The 21,159-nt window shown below is 36.9% G+C and overlaps 2 protein-coding genes across 3 annotated transcripts; both read right to left on the bottom strand.

Moving 5' to 3' along the window:
• Positions 1 to 801: 801 nt before the first annotated feature.
• On the bottom strand, positions 802 to 4,365 carry LOC141614635 (uncharacterized protein At5g41620-like). Of its 2 annotated transcripts, none has more exons than XM_074433385.1 (3): positions 3,454 to 4,365; positions 2,941 to 3,045; positions 802 to 2,326 (listed from the first exon to the last, which is right to left on the bottom strand). In XM_074433385.1, the coding sequence occupies exons 1-3, from the start codon at positions 3,970 to 3,972 to the stop codon at positions 1,076 to 1,078; spliced, it is 1,875 nt and encodes a 624-aa protein (XP_074289486.1). In that variant the 5' UTR covers positions 3,973 to 4,365; the 3' UTR covers positions 802 to 1,075. The 2 variants fall into 2 exon arrangements, with proteins under 2 accessions (XP_074289486.1, XP_074289491.1); XM_074433390.1 differs by having other exon boundaries at positions 2,941 to 3,042.
• Positions 4,366 to 16,187: 11,822 nt separating this feature from the next.
• On the bottom strand, positions 16,188 to 20,535 carry LOC141614628 (uncharacterized). Its single transcript, XM_074433377.1, has 9 exons — positions 20,283 to 20,535; positions 19,826 to 19,918; positions 19,645 to 19,726; positions 19,470 to 19,526; positions 19,175 to 19,239; positions 18,980 to 19,075; positions 18,764 to 18,850; positions 18,584 to 18,664; positions 16,188 to 17,112 (listed from the first exon to the last, which is right to left on the bottom strand). Exons 1-9 carry the CDS (start codon positions 20,451 to 20,453, stop codon positions 16,486 to 16,488), a joined length of 1,359 nt encoding a protein of 452 aa, XP_074289478.1. The 5' UTR covers positions 20,454 to 20,535; the 3' UTR covers positions 16,188 to 16,485.
• Between the last annotated feature and the right edge of the window lie 624 nt (positions 20,536 to 21,159).

Below are 21,159 nucleotides of genomic sequence, written 5' to 3'. Positions count from 1 at the left end.
ACATTGTAAAACAACAATATAAATTCTTATTAAGACATCCGTTTTAAGCTTAAGATGGATTAAGTATTATAGATGAGACAAAAGAATACTGCATAGTATTAAATAACAAATGTTTCTCCCATGTATACAAGTGGTCGAAGTGGGGGTATACTTTAACCTGTTTTAATTTTAAGACTGATATTATCGTTTTAAGAGAGACTTGGAAGTCATAATTGTCAATGAAGGTAGAACAAGCTTCTTTGTCCTTGTACATTAGAGATTTAGAGCTGTGGCAAAATTAATTAGACTAATATTTAAGTTTTGTTGGTCATTAGTGTTGATGACATACTTCATGATCATTAATTCTGACTTATAATTAATAAATAATCATAACTGAGATTATTGGCATTACTCCATGTTATTATAGACAGACACTTGATGATTGCATGCACAAGCAAGTTAATCTATGTCGAATAAATTCATGTTTTCTGCTGACAATTCTGACATGCTATAACTAATCTGTAATTAAGCACACAAAAGGTTGAACTGGGCTTATTATGTTTCTCCCAAAATATATACGAAGTAAAAGATAAACAAATGACTTGAACTGGGATCAATTACCACTTTTGCACTATATTGTATACGATGATGGAATATATCCTAAGGTGATAATTATATGGGCATGCCTGGGACGGGAGTAACTATTTCTTGAGTGACATAACTAATAGTAACAGGCTCACTTGAAACGGGAGTAATTATTGCTGTGATAATGAAGCTCATCATATTAAGTAGGCAATAAAGGAGATTGGTGGCAGGTAATGCTAATGCAGAAAATTGAACTACATTTAAATATTTAATAATGCATATATTGTACAAGAATTCTATTCACATATTGTAATTTTACAAAATTTTGTAGCAAGAGAGTAGAAAAAAGAAATAAATATTTCCGACCCCGTTTAATTTTACAAAAGAAATATAACTGTCTTAAGATTAAAAATTAGACTGGTAAAAATAAAATTTAAGCAGCATTCCACTGATACTGCAGATAACAGAGGATAGAACAATGCTGTATCGGAAATCGCAGTAAAGCCAGTAATCATCTCTTGCTTCCTAAACATTGCCCTTCAAGATGCTCTCTTCTTGCTGCTAAATCCTGCAAAATCGCGCTACAAGCCTCCCTTAAGCGGGACGTGCTACCAGTAGACATTGTAGGGCTAGCAACACCTTGAAAGGATGGTAGCCTCTGAGATTTGACAGGATTATATCTCTTGAATTCCTCGGTTTTTTCATTGCTGTCGCCATTTTCACAAACTTCCGACTTTTCCTTAACCTTCAGGTTTGCAGCAGTGAAGTCCCATTCTATGCCATTTGAAGTGTCTCTCTGTAAGCATATGCTTTCCCATTGAATTTTTTCCGAAAGTGATCTCCGTCCCTTGAATACTTCGTCTACTGAATCCCGTCTTGAATCAGCCTGACCCGTTTCATTCTGCACGAAGCTCCACTTATAGCATTTGTTGCTATTGTCCATGTTTAACTCGATTGAATGCAGCTCGCTGTCGCTGGAGTCACATTCACCATCACTTTGTTCATTTTTCCGTTCTTCATCAACTAATCCGTTTTCTATATTGGATTCACTTTTCGAGTAAATCCCAAGCTCGGTTTTTAACCTCTCTAAAGCCGCGTTTTTCTCCTCAAATTCATACCGAGCTTCTTCAAGCTTCATTTGAACTCTCTCCTCACGTAACACATCGGCCAATTGAAGCATTTGTCGTTCTTTCTCAACCTCTTCCCGTGCTTTTTCCGACTCTTTCTTAAGTTCCTCAACTTCAATCCTCTCCTCCCCTATACCTCTCGCTAACTCGTCACAAGTTTGCTCCAATATCTCCCTCGCCCTTCGCTCTCCATCAAGCTCTTTCATTGCCCTTCCAAAATGATCCCTAGTATCAGCCAACTCCGCCCCAAGTTTCTTATTCAGTCTCTCCGCTTGCCTCCTCAACTTCCTCTCAATCTCAATCTCCCTCGTCAAAGACGAAACAGCCTCCTTAATCTTACGCCTTTCTCTACTCTTCCAAGCCGCCTTTTCCTCAGCAAACTCCTTCAAAATCATTTCCATTTGATCACAATCAAACCGCTTCTCGTGAATCAACTGATCTACTTGCAGCCTGGCACGATCCAGCTCGACCCTTAAAGCCGAGACTAAAGTCAGCCTCGACGATTGCTCCTCCTCATGCGACATAATCCGAAACAAAACCTTTACAAGCTCTTTTGAAGCAATCAGACTGTTATTAACATCCTTTAACCGGGTTTCGACATTCAGATTGTTCTCTCCCGGAACACGGTTCGAAACCTGCATGATTAGAAAGAGGCTCATGCTCATCAGCTCATGTTTTATGCATTATCCTAAGATTCCTAAATTCATTGTCAGCCAAAAGTGCTCAACAATATCACAGGTGGTCCAAAAAGCACTAGTACTCCAAATTATTAACCTAAAATTATATACAAAAATTGACATTAATTGACAATATCATACTCTATCATTCTCAACACAAATCATAATCATTAATCATCACAAACTTGTGACGGGCACCTGCCTCTAACGTCTCAGAACCCTGTTTCCTACTCCCTCTATACCAGACAAATGGTAACACTTACCTAATACGGCCGTACCAACCCAACATTAATCCTTATTATATTCAGCTTACTTTCCATATTTGCCCCTGCTTTTACCCTTTTTTTCTTAAAAACCCCCATTTTTTACCGTGTTACCATTGGTCTGGTATGTAGGGAGTATTTAACATTGTTTAAATAAGGTTTGAAAATTTGTGATGTGAAAACAAACATATCATTGTCAAACAAAGGATGAAAAATTGAAAAATATTAAAATCAAAATCTTGAAAAACTTTATAATAATAATAAAAATAAATAATAAACTGAAAAATTGTCAGTGTGAACAGTAAGTACCTCTATAGGTTGTAGCCCACCTGCCATATACTCTGTGATCTGAAGCTTTTGTGAAGTTGCTGAAGATCTTCTTCTGTGACTTCCCACTTTTGATCCAACCATCTTCTGCAAATCATCACATTAATCATTCATTTAACATTTTTATCAAAAACCAATTTCTAATCATTAAAACAATCAAATTTACGGGGCTTGCAAGCTATCACGTATGCTCGGGATTGAACCAGCAAGCAATTTCAAAAATAAATTCCCTTCGTCCAGATCAATAGTTATTTATTGTTTTTGTCACTTAGACAACATTTTGATGCTAACAAATTTCAAACATTTTTATAATGGACTCTCCGACACAATAACTTTATCAGCTAAATTAGTCGAAACATGGGACAAGACTAGAAGAAACATACTCCCCCACTAATAATAATATCAACACATGAGTTTGTTTGGGTCGGCTAACATAAATCATCACAGTCGTAAATTAAAACAAAACAAAAACAGTAATTAAATTAAAATTCTAACCTCACAAACAGGACTACGATGAGGAAATTGATCTAACATCAAATGTTGTTGATGTAATTTTTCAGAGCTTTTCCTTCCTCTTTTTTCTTCAAAAATATCATCTTTTTTTACCCCATTAGGTGAATGCATACCATTAATTTCCCACAAACTTGCTGCTAATTTCCTTGCTGAAAGTGCTTCCTTCCCTTTATTATTACCATTACCATAATTATTATTATTACCATGGTAATTATTATTATTATTATGGTAATTATTATTACTACCATCTTCAAAATTACACATTTTTTGCATAGGAGACTTTGAACCTGCAGCCATAATTACCTTCCAAGTAGGTAAAACTGGTGTACCACTAGTAGAACAGTAATTATTTTTATTTACCCTTTTACCCAACAAAACTACCCTTTTATTAAACTTATAATTTTTCACTATTGAAGAAGAATTTGATGAATTTGAAGATACCCTTTTCCTTATTCTACAATGCCCACTTCTTGTGATTTTTTCCTCATAAAATCTTGGCATTTTCAATATTATTTTCTCTCAAATATTTTTCAATGTTGCTTACTACTACTACTATGATCATATCCCTTCCCTTAAAAAACAGATATTTCCGTCTTAAATAAGAATTTATATTTCTGTATACGCCAAACTTTTTATGGAAATAATAATACTAATATAAAAATATACAAAATAATGTAATTATGTAAAGGAGGTAAAAATGCTAACCCTACTACCCTACATTTGGAAACTTTACAAAGAATAGAATTTTGGGATGAATAAATAAAATTTGGGAGTTTAATTTGCTTTGTTTTTATTTATTTTTTGAAGATTTGTTTTTTTTGTAGGAGTTTTTTAGAGAGAGAAAGGAGGAGTAGAGTAGAGAGAGAAGTAAGTATAACTTTTAATGGTTTGATTAAAATAAATAAATAAATAAGTTGGTTTTAAAGGGGAAAAAAGAGGGTGAGGATGTGGCATACACGTGAGCTTAGAAGGACGGGACGTGTGAGTTGAGGGGTTAAGAAATGTGAGATAAGTTTCGATTAATACGATTTTTGTTTAAGACGGTTATAGTTTAAGATGGTATTACACTTGAAGAATAAAGAGGAAAATAAAAGAAGATTGTGATATGTTTTAAGTTAAAAGCGAAGTTGGATAAGACCACTAAGGCGATGAAACTCTCTCTCTCATAATCTCATGAGTTATAAACTGTTGAGTTCTTAGGACTCGAATACGAGATCTCTGATTAAGTTAAAACAACTCATTTTTCAGTTGATCTAAATACTCATAAGTGTTTTAAACGAATATACAAGTATTATAAAATGGATTCTAAATTATAACAAATGAATGGTATGCAAAAAAAGTGATTGTTTAAATTGTTTACACTCTCATTGTACATTTACAACGGTTGTAAACAAGAATTTGTGAATCGTTTTACACTAGACTAACGTAATTCAGTTCAAATGTATTTTATCACTTGTGTAACGTAAGCATAGGTATTTTGAGTGTGTATGTGATCTTGCAGTTTGATTTGTCTCATCTTTATGGCTGTTGTGTAGAATGTGTTCTGTACATCATAACAGGTACTCTACGAATTTCGAAATAACGTATTTGAATTCTTAAATTACCTTTCATTTATTACTAGCACATTTATTATTTGGAAGAATTTAACTTGGTTAAGAAATGCATTAAATGTTCTCTATGATGTGGCTAGCCAATCTTATATTTGAGCTACTTTCACAATAGTATAGGCTTAGATCGAGTATGTATCAGCCTAGTAACATTAGAGGCGGCTATTGGGGTCGGGTCAGGTCATATTCGGCCAGCCTACCCTTTCGAGTTGAGTCAGGTTCGGATCGGGACATTATCGGGTCGGGTTATTTCAAGTCAAATGATGTGCCATGTAGGGTCTGGTTTGGGACGGGTCATCATCGGTAGAGCCAGACATCGGTGTGAGTTGGCCTAGACAACACTAGCCCAGCCTCCTAACCGGGCTCAATAAACCTCAGCCCACTGACCAGCCCCTAGCCTGCATGGCCGATATCATCTGCTCGGGATGGGGTCGGGTTCTCTCCTTCCCAACCCACACTACCCAGCTCGCCAACCACTTTGCCCAACCGAGCTGGTCTAGGCCGTCACTCCCCCAACCCGACCCACCACAACCCATCCCTTGGTGTGGACTCGGGCTCAACCCTCCCAACACGGCCCGCTCCAGCGCTACCTAGCCCGGCCCACTGTCCACGTCTAATTATCTGAGCGACGCTTAGACACGCTAGATGGTAAAAGAATTTGTTTTTCCTAGATTGCAATATAGGTAATGGGGTTCCGAACTTGATACATATTACCTGCAATACTTCTATTTTAACCATTACACTGGAATCTCATCAGTATAATACACTCATTTATAACTCACAATTCCCCTCTTGTACAAATGCATTAACTACCTGCAAAGGGTAGGGAATAGTCCTAAAGATTTAGCAAACAATTAGTCTCACTATAGATGGATATATCCGTTTAAAATGAAAGACGGATCAAATATGCTTAAAGTGGTGACATTTTTAGGCCCCATCATAAAACTTGTTATTTGTCTTATGCTTAAAGTGGATGGATATTTAGTACGTCTATAACTGACGAATTTGTGTTTAGCAAATATGAGAAGGTACATTTACACACAAGAGGGGAAGATTTCAAGTGTTAAAACCTAAATTTTACAGGTACCATTTAAAACGTAGAGTTAGGCAAGAACAAGATGACTCGAAAGAGTAATTGTCCTTTATTTTTATTATAGGACATTTTTCTCACAAAATTACAAGGCAGACAACTTACAACCCACGAGGGTCTTGGTCCCACTCACTACCATCCTCTATTGCTCATAATTTTGATTTGCACTTAAAAATGGATTCGTTGGGATTTTTAAGTGTGTTATTTGCTGTTGTTTTTGGATTTCAATTATGTAATGTTCACTTGACAGTGAGGATTGTTGAGGGAGGTCCTCCATGGAGCTAGTAATCGAGTTATTTGGGTCGGTTTTTGGTCGGGATTTGAGAAATCGTATTATTTTTGGGGTTTAGTGGAGTCGAGTCATCTATTGTATCGAATCATGTTTGATACAGTTTAAGACTGTGACAGTTACAACGTAATTTTAACTTATCTGGCATGGTTGTATGAATAAACTCATATTATTTCATGTTATATTTTCATTTTGTAGTAGAGCTAATGAGTTAATGACTTGATTGTATGCATACAGTCGTTTTACATCAGACTTATTGGTCTGTTAAGTTAGTAACATATGCAATAAACCTTAATTATAAGTTTTTTAAAGAAAGGGTTTTGAAGTAATTGGATGTGTACTTGTGTTGACAAATTTCAAACCCATCTTAATATCTTATAAACACCGCTTAGTAATTTCACCATCTACATTGATTGACTATGTCGAGTGTTCTGTATATTAATTCTCCATGCTTAGGCAATGCCCAAAATACAAAGAAATAAGACCGAAAAAAAGGAGTTGCAATGCCTAGGCTTGGCAAGCGGGTCAATCGGATTTGGTTAATTCGGGGTTGGGTTTGCAAGAATTTGGGCTGAGTCGGGTCATTTTCGGTTCAAATCATATTCTAGTAGGTTGTATTTTGGGAAAAAAACGGTCAATTAGTGATAATAGACATTCAGATCGGGTAGAATAGGGTCAGGTTAATTTGGTTTTCAAGTCAGTTTTGGGTCCTTAGTTCGGGTGCGGGTCAAGTTCGGCTCGGTTTATTCATGTCAGTTTTGCCAGATCTAGGCACGCCATGACACGTCATGGGTTGTGTCTGGGCCGCCATTTCCATTTCACCGACACGACACGACACGACACGACACGACACGAAACTCACTTTCTCGTGCCTGGTTCGTGCCATTTTCTCTTCCCGACACAAGGTACGACTTTTTTCCATCTCTAATCCTATTGAGACAAGCTAATAGTGTAAGATCAATTAAAAAAAAAAGAGTAACCATCTAAATTAACTGTATATTTACTAATGATTTTAGGCTAATAACAAATTATATTTAAACTGCGAATTTTGAACTGAATATATAAGCCATCCTTATAAAATAATGACTATTAAAATAGATTTTTCAATTACCCTTTTTGAATGAACATAAGTTGGTCTTATCATTGTTTTTGGTATTTTTGGATTTCAAAAAACACAAATTCTCATTTGTAACGGACATATTCGTCGTAAACTTGCGACGAGTCAAGTACTACCCATGCGAATAAATAAGACAAAAGTAAATTGTATAAAGAGTAGCAATTTGTTTTGTTTTATTTATAATAATTAACCCGTTGCAAGCTTATCTGTAACGAATATGCCCATTAGAACGGAGACTTGCTGTTCAAAAAATAATGGTAGCATGACAGTGAATTTGGGGTGGCCGTACCGAATGGGGCCATGTTATATATCCTGACCCCATCGTATGTACCCTTTTAAGTCAGTAAGTTGGCCCTCATGGCAGTGCAACCTCCCCTCTCTTTTCTAGTAGTACTATACTTCATCTTCTATATTAAATGCCTACAAATTAATTCTAGATTCAATTTCTCATTTAAGTGATTTCCCTAACCTGGTAAATAAATGTGACATTAACTATTCTCCAACTTTGAGAAAAGGATATAACTTGCGGCGGAACTACCGAGATTAGTAGGGACACTCGATTCGCTGAAAAGAAAATGTAAAATTCTGATTCAGCGACTGAATATAGCTTCATGGAGTGTGTACAAATGAGCCAAATGTTATTTTAAAAGGAAAAAACCGAGAAATTGTAAATCGTCCACACACCACCTAGGAAGAGACATGGCCGATCCTTACAGCCCGTCCCTAACATTCAACAGCCCGCTTCTAGCCCGACTTGCCCTAACCCGTAAAAAGAAATAGCATAACAGGTCGGTTATGGCCAAGTCTAAGCTAGCCTAATTATAGGGCATAACAAGTTGATTTAGAGCTCAACTAGTAGAGCCGAGTCCGTGGCCAGGTCTAGGAACATAATTCATGCATGGTATGGTAAAGTCCTGTTCTTTTTTGCGGAGTATTTAATTTTAGCTCTTATTCAAGTCAATTCAGTTCAGCTCTATTTATCTTGGTAAATTTCGATTCAATTCAATCAGCTTACTTCAGTTTAATTTAAATTCATTTTCAATATTCAAAGAGAATAGCCTAAGTTAAGAAAGTAAGCATTAATGTCCTTATTTAGGCTATGGTTGTACTCGGAACAAAGTAGGGGACACTAGCACATTATAGTGTTCGATTATTGGCACTTGTAAGAAGGCCCATGCATGTGTTTACTAGAATTAGCATTTCTATCCTATGTACCTAAATCGCCTATGATACGTCACTAAAATCAAAAATGCTACGTACCATCCTAAATAATAAAGTCATCGTCTCCTTTCTAATCTTGTGCTACTTAGCAACCTATGTGCTATGTCGGTATTATATACATGATCCTACTATACCTTTAATCCCCGATACCTTTAATCCCCAATACCTTGGTATTAGGCCATCACAAATTCTCATTATAGACGGACACTATCCGTCTATACGTATAAACGGATATTATTTTTCCTCACAAAATACCTATTTGCCATAAAGTGGGAAGTACATGGGGGTGCCCCACCTTGTCCCCCCTATCCATTTTATTAGAGGTCTTTACCCGTCTGTTCGCCCCACCCGTCTATACCAAGACCTATTGTTAGGCCATGTTCTTTCGACTTAAGTTTATCGATTCAGCTCACTCTAACTCATTTCAGTTAAACTTAACTCAATTCAATTCACTTTAGTTTAACTTAGCTCTATTTATTTTAGTTAACTTGAGTTCAATTCAGCTCTATTCAGTCCACTTCAACTCACTTCAGTTCAGTTCAACTTATTTTAGCTCAATTCAGTTCAGTTCAACTCCATTCAGCCCAAAAAAACAGGGTCTTACAATACCTAATTGCGAAAACTCAAATTCTTATTTAAATATCTGTTTATAGTTGAAACGAGATAAGTATTGCTCACTTACATGGATGTGACAAAAGAATAATACAGAGTACCTCGGGAGTTACAAAAGTATGACTCGTCTATCTAAAAAGGAGCACTTAACCCGTTTTAGCTATAAGATAAATACCTTTGTTTTAGGAGATTTACTATTACGCAAATTGTTACTTTTTTTTTACCTTGATCAAATTACTCATTAGTCACTAGTTACTACCCACAAATTTGTACGGAGAATTTTGAAAGTTGCTAGTTTAGTCTGGAGGAAGTGGTATTTATTACTCCCTCTATTCAACTCCACTTTACATGTTTGTTTTATCACGTTTGTCAACGTGACTTTTACGCGGTAAATATCTTTAGCTACGTATTTGCAAAAATTATAAAAGTTAGATATTTTTAATGTACTCTTAAAGACGAATCAAATAAGATCCCACATGAATATATTTTAACTTATGTATCGAGAGAAAATTGAAGTTGAATGTCCGCTTGTGAATAGTGTGTAAAAGAGAAACATGCAAAGTGGAGTTGAATGGAGGGAGTATGCACTTATGCTTGTACTTTACTCTTATTACGGTACATAATTATACCCTTTTCTACATTAAGTTCATTTTATTACATTTACCAAAATATGTGAAGTATTGGTGGAACCAGAATTTATAATTAGGAGACAAACAAGTAATAATATCACGTAAATTCATCACCAATTTTTTCCTCAGCTAGCAGGAACGAGGCCCTCTACTAACGAGCCCCCTAAATCAGCAACTAATGTGAAGTGATTTTGATTAATGTCGTGAAATAGGTAAAGTAAATCAAGTAAATCCCACAACAAAGTAGGAAATTATAAGGCTCTTTTGACTGACTATTTTAGTGAGATTAGGGGGACCAAAATATATTTCCTGTGCATACAAAACCTGAATGATTATTAACAAAGCACAGAACAGCTCATGTAGTCTCTCTTTATATGTCCATGTTACACCAATTTTAAGGTTGATTTTGGGCTTTGTACTACGATTTCTTTCTTTGTGGACTCGTGGTCCATGCCAAACACCTTCCTTTGCTATTCTTCAACTTGTTAGTTTCAAAATATTACTAGGGCTTTGTTCTTTTGAACTAAACTGAATTTATATGAAATTGAACTAAACTGAACTGAAATAATAATTAATTAGTGAAGAGGCTAGATGCCTAAACTAAATAAAAATAAGCTAAACTGAAATGAGCTGAAATTAAGTCCAAAAGAACAGGGCCGTGACATTAATAACAAATCGTGTACAAACTCGACATTAAAGGATACATGACATTAATAACAAATCATGCACAAACTTGACATTACATGATACCCTTACGTCTTATTCATTTGTTTATTATTTTTACACTTTACTAAAAATAGTTTAGTTAAATGTAAACAAACAGTGCTGGAATCAGGGAGGGACAAGCAGGAGCTTTTGTAACTATTTTACGCGTAAAAGTCTACAACCGTCGTCATAAGAGAGACTTGTTGTTCAAACATTCAAAACAAGTCCTCCTTTCTTCAAGATCAGTCATAGGTTACGTACTTTGGTACAAACACAAATCCAACTTTTGATGATTAACCACCAAATCATAACATAATTGCTTTTGTTTAGAAGTTGGGATTACAAAAGATTAAAGTTGAATTGATTGATTACAAAACCTCTATCAATCATTAGAGTTCAATTGTACTTGCCTAATTAAATAAAAGAGACGGTTAATTAGTTATTGTGTGCGACCGTTGTATGATGCGATAAATGAAAAATGCATTTTATATTAAAAAAAATGATCTCTCTTAAAAAGTACTCCATATTAATTTTATAAAAATATAACATGGCCACCTTTTACCATAAAATGATCACTTTTTAAGTGATCGAACCATACGACAGACAACAACGAATAATTTTATAGTATAATTTGTGAAATAAAATACAAGAGTTTGAATATATTTAGTCCCTAAAGTAAACTAAAAATAATGATGTTGCTTGAACCTATTGATTTCCTCATGCTTCTTCAACTTTTATCTTCATCAAAAGACGAGATAGCATATATTCTTATTTTCCATTATTTGTTTTCTTTTTTATATTTTCAAACAACTCAAGATTTGGGACCCTTTAACTTTATTTGGATCAGTAAACTGGCAAGAATCATACAAAAGAAAAAAAAAATGTAGGGTTAATTTGGTGATATTTTTAAGCTTTTGCTAACAATTAGGTGAAAGAGACAATTTTACTTTTTTGAATAGAAGATGAGATAAAAGTGGAAGTGTAGTTCTAGTAAATTGGATTTTTTGTAATATACATTCTAGGATGAGAAAATTGAGATTCCATACATTTTTCTTAGAGTGTTTTTACATCCCTTTTTTTAAAGCTGATGAGTAAAAGATATAAGGCGCGATTAGGTGATAACTAATGAGAACAACTCGATCAAATTATTTGAATAAGCCTCGACATGACTTGGAAAACTTGCTAATTTGACGAGTATATTGAGCTACTCAGTGTGTACTTTTTTTTTGTTTTTTGTTTTTTTTACAGCTGTGAAGAAAGAGTTTTAAAACCATACCTATAAACTACAACATAAAACATAAGACTACCACTACTAACATAAGCTAAAACAAGGTAACACTTGCATCGGTTAACAAAGTCGTGTTGATGGCGTACGACTGAAGTCTGAACACGCTCTTCAAACTCAACATCTACCACATTCTCTAATGGATGAGCAGCGTTGGTCAAAGGAAAACACCCATACTTGCTTGTCTTGATTGATGGAGCTTCGGAGAAATACCTGCAACAAGACCCAAACAAGGGTCTCGGAGATTCATCTCCTTGGCTGTGAAAATCTTCCTCAGAAAACCAACGAGCCCCCACAAACACATTTTTACTCGTCTTAAACGATACAGCTTCAGAGAAATACCTGCAACAAGACTCAAGATAGCGTCTCGGAGATTCATCTCCTTGGCTGTGATACACCTCATTTGGAAACCAACAAGCCCCTTAACCCAACGAAAGAGAACCAAGTACTTGTTAAGATTCTAATAATCGAAGTCTTATTTTCATTTTCTTTTGAGATCGGACAAGGAGCGAAATGTTGTAGATTTTGTTAATGAGACATAAGTATTACTGTATGTAATACGAGTACTCATTATTGATTTAGTTTTATTTAGGAATGTGATTGATCAAACTATACTATGTTTATTATGGTTATCGGTGATCAGCCCCTATAACTTACTGATTCTTTACGTTTTTATTTTCTTAGGGTATGTCAATCCGAAACCAAAACCGAAAACGTATTCAATTAGCCCAGACTTTAAGGGGCCGATTACGGCAGTAGGAATCACACACAACTACACGAGAAGATGTATGTGTTTGTTTAATTGGGCTGGACTTCAAGCTCTTTATGAGACATTGAATTGGGCCAGGGAGAGGGGATACTTGTTTGAACTAGTCCTTATATGGGCCTTACAATGTGGTATTTGTCTCATTTCGGCTTTGTTTAATAAAATTATTATGCATTTGTTTAGTAAAATTAGCTGAAAAGTTAGTTGACGTCTAAAAAACGTAATTAAACCTGAAAATCTAGTTGATAGCTGAAAAATAGAAGCTAATAAACTAGCTAATCTTATTAAAAATATTTTGTTTATTAGTTGAAAAGGTAGCTTATTAATGACTTGTTGAAATCATAAGTTAGTTGAAATGACTTGTCGAAATTCTAAGTTCAGAACCTAATGCTACCCCCCTACTGTTTATCCATCTACAATAAGTTGGTAGCAAATTGAATTTGAAGTCATAACCTACCTTTCCGTACAAGTAGAAAAGGGAAGGGGCCGTGTCATGCTGTGCCGGCCCGGGTCCTTGCTCGTCGTGCCTAGCCACAATTTTGGCCCGACCCAGGCACAGTCAATCGTGCTTTCGGGTCGTGCCGGCCCACTTTTCTCACCCCCTACTACGGTCCGTCCCTTGGCCCGGGCAAAGTCGTGTCGGGCTCGTGTCGCCCGTTGTGCTTGGGGTATTTTTAATGGTCTTTTAATTATTACTCCTAAAACCGTCGTGCCCCGGCCGATCGTGCCTCGTGTTGGGCCGTGCCTAGGCACGGTTTTTTTCGAATTTTGGCATCGCGGCCTGCCTCTTACCTGGTCGTCTCGGACCTGTGCCACTTCGTTTTCTTCACCGTATCGTGCCGAACTTGTGCCGGATTCATGTCGTCCGCCTTGGCCCGGCCCGAAATGCCTACTCTACTTACAAGTATACTTCACAAAATTATACACACACATTTGATGTTGGTAAGATCATTATACAATATCCCCTTAGAAGGGAACTCTTATTAATGTCATTAAATGAAGTTTATATAATTATCAACAAAGTAATAACTATTTTACAAAGACATGACACCTTTCCATCTAACTTGGATTCAACGTCTCAACTCCTTAATAAGTTGGTAACACCTTCAAATTTACAAACAAAATTTACCATGCATAGTTACATGAAATATTGGATCATTTGGCAAAGTATGTTATAAACCAGAAGACCACCAACACCAACAACACCAACAATACCTACACCAACACCAACAACCGCAACACCGCCGCTACAAGCAACCGCTAACACTCTTTCCCTTTTTTCCCATCTCAATCTTTTCCTTTTCAAATACTCTTCATGCATATTCTTCCCTTCGTCTCCGCTTCTCCTCGTTTTCCTCTTCCCAAATTCGATAGCATTCACCAAATACCGTAAACTCTCTTTCCCATTCAAGTGTTTCCCATCCATGTTTTTTACTCGTAAGCACGCCTCCTTTACGTGCAACTCGCCTTGGTCTAACCCTCCGCACGTGACCACCACCTTACACTCCACGTACGCGACCCGTTGACTACCCAATATGGTTGCATACTCGACATCATATTCGCCTGGGTTCCAGTGCCTTTCTGATGATACCGGGGTTATGCTTGAGAAATTCGCACTCTTTTGGGTGACCGGGTCAAATATGATCCAACTCAATGTTAAGTTCTCTTCTAACTCGGATATGGTTAACCAAGGGTCGCCATCCCACTCCTTTTTGACTCGGGTTGCCGGGTAGACTTCTTTCAAGTCTAGCAGGTTAACCCGAAATGAAGAACGCAAAAAACCATCAGACTTTGTTTCTGATTCTATGACCCTAGAGAAAATCAGCTTGTCTTGATACCAAATATCAACAGCCGAGATGATCTCCGAAGGGAGCGTCGGACAGTTACGATTTCTTACCTGTTCATGCGGCGTCAACAGAGGGAAAGAATCCGAAAAGAATCTACGGTGACCATTAGGGACAGCCGAGATAAGCCGGTGAACACGTGGATGGTTGATAGAGGGCCACGCCGAGGTACAAACCTTCCTCCATAGTGATTCCTCAGACGAGAGCATGTTAAAATACGAGGAAGTGCAGCTTAACGAAGCTAGCGACAACCCATCAAGCCGACTAAGGACGTTGCCTTCAATGATGTCGCGGTGGACAGCCGAGATGCCCGAGATCACGTTTGTTTCACCGTGATCGGAATTAGAAAGTAGGGTGGTTGTAGAACCCATTTGCAAAAGCTTGCTTGCTGTTTAAGGGGGGTTTGGCTTGAAGAAACGTATTACTGTTATATACACACGCAAAATGCGTTATGCTTGTGTAAGAAGGGCGTTGATCAATACCATTGCTTATATACACACGCAAAGTAGCTAAACAGGTGTTATAATTACATATTAGTGATATTACAATTAAAGTTAGTCAACACAATAATCATATATAATTTGATAATGCAATTTGTTCACGTGTTTACCAACCAGAAAACAGAAACTACAAAGCGTGGTTCGTATTCCATTAAACCGGGGAATTGGGTAGGAGTCCTAGACTCATAGGACCCATCTAGACATTATAGACTTGGCAACTCTGATCCGGCTCGAGTGACCAAACCCGACAAGATCCAAAAAACAAATCCATCTCGGACAGAAACGGAAACTAGAAAGCGTGGTTTGTATTCCATTATAAACAATAAACCGGGAAATTGGGTAGGACTCTAGTAGCCATTGTACCCATCTCGGCCTCGGCCCCAAAAGCGCCGCAAAGAGTCTAATTGTCCATGCACGGACTATGCATCTTGCCAATTGGCCAACCGGTCCGGTCTGTAAAAACCAGTCAGCTAACTCATTGCAAAACCATAAATTCTTGTTTAAGACGAACATATCCGTCTTAAACAAGAAACGGGTCAAATACATAAATGATGCAAAAAGCATAATGCCTATGGAATGGGCGAGTCTTGTCCCATCTATCCACGGGACAAATGCGGCCGTCTTAAGGGAGACCAGCTGTTTATTTAATAACCTCTAGCGGAAATAAACGGCTACAAACTAGGCTAACTTAGTGTGGTGGCTCAAACGAGTTGGGAATGTTCAGATCAGACTGTCCACGGACCGGTTCAAATAGTCTGAATGAACACAGTACAAGTTCAGACTTTGAATCGGGCAAATGACCAGGTTTTGTTGTGGCCTTCTGGGCCAGATCAAAAATCGGTACAAGTCTTGATCAACAAAACCGAAAACATTTTCCAACAACAGTTACAATTTCATGGATAGTATAATAAGATATTCATCAATCATCATAAAAAAAAATTATATTTTAATGTATAATTGATTCAGTCAACCTACAGATTTTACTCGTCTACCGATTTTTATAGACACAATATATAAATCATCATATCAGAATAAGATGTTCATATTAGAATACAATATAATATCACAAATTGTATTCATAAATCACAATTGCTTGTGTACAGTGTAAACCACATGTTCACGTAAAAGAGAGGTCGGAGAAATGAAGGCACAAAATGTTGACTAAATATCCAAGAGCCAAGAGTTAGAAAAGATTACAAACAATAACTAAGCGTAAGCCCTCGAGAAATTGGGGTCGGGTAGTATGAATCGTTCATTTGAAACAATCAATACATAATGAAAACAACGAGAAAAAGGATGTACCTTAAACTCAGCAATTTTTAAAGCGGAAACTGGGAGATAATATTTGTTCACACATCCCATGCTGACGGGCCACCCAACCCAACATCTGGAGCTGGATCGATAAATTCAAAGGCAGAAAGTCCAGCTCCCTTAGCTTTCTTATTCTTTGCCGGGAAAGTTACCACAGCACCTGTCGAATTCACGTTCTCTACAGAGCGGTTTTTCCTTTTTCCATCATCAGCATTCATGTTCTCCGGGGTATTGTAATCTAAAAGTTCCATAAAAGATCTTTCCTTATCATCGATAACATCATCAATCCCAGCTTTCTCTGCGTTTCTCTTCGCCTTCTTCTCTGTTTTAGTTTTATCAGTTTCTTGCACTGGCACTTCTTTCTCGACCTGGTTCTTTTTCTTCTTTCCCTTGTTTATTTGATTCTCCTCATTGAGCTCCATGTTAGCACCTTCGTTTGCTGCATGATCTTTCGAATACTTCTGCTTTTTTAAGGAGTCTCCCTTTTCTTCTGGTAAATTGTGGGCTTTAGTGTTCTCCATTAATCTCTCGCCAATATCCTTCTTTTTCTTTAGGGGTTCAACATCATTCCGCTCATGCTCGACCTTCTTATTCTTTTGAGCATCTTTCAGCGTTTCTATTCTTTTCGAATTAAGTATTTGCAAACTAGGAGCTAGCTTGTTGATCTGCAATCAATGCATTACCAGTTTAACACAGATCAATCAACATCACTGCAATTACAATGGGTTAATTGACATGAATACTCTGAACTATAAGGGTCCTTCTCAAAATACTCTATACTTTGTTTTAACTACCAATAAACTCAACTATTATACCATTCGCTTATGTTATAATATGTTGATTGGCTACCTGTTAAGCCGGTCACTTTTCCTTTTAAAACTCTTTTTACCTATCCTTTTTCTTTTCTCCTGTTAACTGGGTTCAACAATTATACTCATTCGATTTGATTAATTGATAAGCATGTCACCCATCAATTTTCTCACTCAACCTCAAGATATTCTCACCCTTTTTCCACACATCACGCCATCATCAAGCTCCTACCACCACAGCCCTGTTGCTCACTAATGCGACGCATATTCCTCCTCGATGCGTCTCCTGCTACGACACATACCACCAGCCAGGTCTCATCGCCGTACCTTTCAGAGGACACCGCTACTCAGGCCGCCTAAACCCCACCTCGTCGCTCACTGATGCAATACCGCCACGTCTACCTCATTTGTCGCTGGCGAGCACCACGAAAACCCTAAACCCCAAATCTACCTTATTTGTTCTCATAAAGTCCGGGTTGATTTGGTGCTTCGAGTTAGTGTTCAATTTAAACGATCTTTAGGGGTTTAAGTTTAATTTGAACGGATTTATGGGTTTGAAATTTTCAATTGTGCTGCAAATTGGACGCGAATTTTCTTGGTTTTTCGAGCTTGAAATTGGTTTCGAATTTCTGGGCAGTGTGAGGCGTGCTACTACATGAGTAAACATCTAAAGACTCATATTTCTGCTGTTTCGAGTCTTCTTCAACTGATTGAAACAATTTAGCAGCTTATTGTCTCAACCATGACCTGCAATCTTAATTTTGAAAAGGAAGAAGATGAGGTATGTTAAAAGGGGATACGATGATTGGGCCCGCAACTAACATAACCTGCTACAATAGGTTAAAGAGACACCAATTATATTCAAAGCGAATGGGTATAATAGTTGAGTTTATTGGTAGTTAAATCATAGTCTAGAGTATTTTGAGAAGGGCCCTTATAGTTCAGAGTATTCATGTCAATTAACCCAATTACAATTTACAATCACTTTAATCGTTATTCTGGACCCTCAAGTTTTGCTTCAGTTTTCAAAATCGTTTTAATCTTTATTCTCGATTTAAATTCTAAGATTTTATAAAAGAAATCCGGACTTCGATTTTAAAACCTATAAGTTTACCTGACTTTTGTATTATGTTTCACTCTCCTTTTGTTTTTCACTTTTTCTTTTCTATTTTTTCGCATTGAGGTGTACGTTCAACATCACTGCAATTATGATTCATGACAGCCGACCCCAAATCATTTTGGGATTAAGGCTCTGATGTTGTTGTTGTTATTGTTGTACTGCAATTACAATCATGTAAGATGAAGCCAGCGTCATAAAACGCCTTACCTTCTTAAGAAGTTTTGCCTTCTCAGCTATGGGGTTGCCAAGTACATTCAGGTTTTTCAGATTCCGTAATGAAGAAAGTGCCTGCCCAAAACAAAAAAAACAAAAAAAAATAATTAAAGAAAAAGTTTACACCAATAGACAAAAAAAAGGAAATGCTACTGCGTTCCTATCAAAGCATACCTCTATATCAGACCACCTAGAAAGCATGTTATTTCCGATGTCCAAAATTTGAAGTTTCTTATTGTGACTCAGTTCTTCTGGTAGCGTCTGTTAGAAAACAAGTATATTGATGAGCAATGTTGCCCATTCTTGGTAATTAGGGAGAAAACCGCAATCACAAAAGGAGAGAGAGGGAAGAAACGGAGTGGAGTAAGGAAAAAAAAGTCAAATACACACCGTAATATCATTGTGAGATAGACGTAGTTGTTCTAGTTCAGTGCACGCCTTGATTGATGTGTCAATCGCTTCTAACTGGCAGTTGGAGAGTGAAATCTAAAGCACCCAATAACATAAGAAGCAAATGTTTTATTAGTATTTGCACACTTGTATTTACTTCGATAATCAGCAATTATCTCTCTATAAAATGCTCACCTTTACAATTGATTTCAGCTTAGCAAATGCATTACCCATCTTACTTATCGGATTCCTTGATAGAACTACAAGCAAAGTAATTCAGATATAAGAACATGAAACACGATAGCATAGCTCATTGTAGTGTACAAATATATCTTATGATGAACAAGCTAACACGCCTAGAAATTATGTCTCACGCTAGCAACTGGGAGAACAAAAAGACATAACAGCCTCAAAGTGCAGTACACAGAAATTAAATGGGGACACATTACACAATTCGACAAAGGATAACTGTGAAACAATAGAAACATACCAAGAGTGTTCAACTCGGAAAGTTGATCAAGCCCGGAAATCGAGGAAATCTCATTATCTGCAGGTCACAGAACAAACATAAAACTCATAACAATCTCCACCAATGTTTACACATTACATAGACGGCATTAGCTGAATCCACGAACGCAAAACTATCCAATAATCCGAAAACTCACCATTTAATATCAAGGCACACAATTTAACCAAATTCTTAACCTCATCCATTGATCTGATCTTATTTTTCCCAGCATTACACACCTAATTCAACTCAAAACCAATCAAAATCCAACCTTTTCGAAAAATAACACCAATTCAGAAGTAACACACCACAATTAGGAAGCTAATTAGAGAAATTACAGTAAGATTAGTGAGGGATTCAATGCCTTTCAGAGAATCAAGCTTGTTCTGTTGCACAGATAACCACTTCAACTTGACGCACACCTCCAATCCCTACAACATCATCAACAACAACCAACATTACCCAAGTACCTCAATAGTTCCCGCAAATGACGAGTTAAGAGGAGGTCGGATGTAACAGCCTTACAGACTGACCCAATATAAAAATACACATTTTAATAAAAGGTAAACAAATAATTGGGGCGTAGTCACAGAGGGAATAAGGCGAGATATTAAAAAACCGCAGCTAATTTAGTGAGCCATTTTCCGTTATTAATTAACAAATGCTAATTACTAACCCGGATATATGAGTTGTTTTAGACCCGTTTCACGCTTACAATAAAAATTAAATCTTTCCACAAAATTTGAACAAAAGATAATAAAATGAATCAAATTAAATGAAAAAAGAAGGAAAAACCTGAAGAGATGAAAGATTATTGAAGGAAAGATCAAGTCTTTCAAGGTTAATGAAAGGGCGTAAAGGAGAGACATTAGAGAGAGGTTTATGGGTTAGAGAAAGTGTGGTTATGGAGCTTGGATCAGTTATGTTCTTGTCTCTGAGAATGTCTTCTGTGCTCCATGACGCCATTGTTGTCTTGTTTGCGGAGGAGATGAAGAAGGGTTTTGATGGCTGAACGAATCGTAGCTAAACCCTACAATGGACGGCACCAATTTGGTTTACTGGTTCGGATTCGAGTCGGATAGAACTAGACACAGCAAACGGGTTAACTGGTTCGAGATTGGGTCGGGTATGTTAAAACAGTTTTTTGTCAGAGTAGGGTCAATTTCGGGTTTAACAAAATTCGGATCATTTTGGAGTTGGTTATTTTCAAGTTATTTATGCGTAACGATCAGTTTTCAACAATGAATATTCGGGTCGGGTTATATATGGTTTAGGTAATTTGGGTTCGGGATAAGTTCAGATCTTCAGTTTAGGTATCGGGTTAGGTTCAGATCAGGTTCTTGAGGCGGGTCGTTTGGGTAGAGTCAATTGAGTTTTATGCGTAATATGTGTTTTTATTGAGCACTTGGTCTCCCTTGTGAGTGGTTATAAATGGTGACAGTGCTAAATGTGACCACTTGATAAAAAGTAATCACTCATAAAATGTTACCATTAAATAATACTTCGTATATCTCAATTAAATGGTTACAATTTTAGTCCGTCACAATTTGTGACCAAATAGAGTCCGTCACAAATGAGAATTTGCATTTATTGAGTTTTGAGTATGGTAAGGTTTGATTTGAATTGTTTAGCATCAGATGGTTATGACTTACGAGTCAAATTGTTATTCATC

The sequence above is a fragment of the Silene latifolia genome, chromosome 1 (genome assembly GCF_048544455.1).
Source record: "Silene latifolia isolate original U9 population chromosome 1, ASM4854445v1, whole genome shotgun sequence".
In the NCBI taxonomy this organism is placed as follows: domain Eukaryota; kingdom Viridiplantae; phylum Streptophyta; class Magnoliopsida; order Caryophyllales; family Caryophyllaceae; genus Silene; species Silene latifolia.
Note: the sequence above shows the minus strand (reverse complement) of the source record. Positions and strands in the feature narration are given on the sequence as shown.

Coding starts and splice junctions, on each gene's coding strand:
- LOC141614635 (XM_074433385.1), bottom strand. CDS start 3,972: ATGCCAAGATTTTATGAGGAAAAAATCACAAGAAGTGGGCATTGTAGA. Junction 3,046..3,453: donor ATCGTAGTCCTGTTTGTGAG/GTTAGAATTTTA, acceptor GATGATTTGCAG/AAGATGGTTGGATCAAAAGT. Junction 2,327..2,940: donor GTGGGCTACAACCTATAGAG/GTACTTACTGTT, acceptor CTAATCATGCAG/GTTTCGAACCGTGTTCCGGG.
- LOC141614628 (XM_074433377.1), bottom strand. CDS start 20,453: ATGGCGTCATGGAGCACAGAAGACATTCTCAGAGACAAGAACATAACT. Junction 19,727..19,825: donor AATCCCTCACTAATCTTACT/GTAATTTCTCTA, acceptor GAGTTGAATTAG/GTGTGTAATGCTGGGAAAAA. Junction 18,665..18,763: donor CTAGGTGGTCTGATATAGAG/GTATGCTTTGAT, acceptor TGTTTTGGGCAG/GCACTTTCTTCATTACGGAA.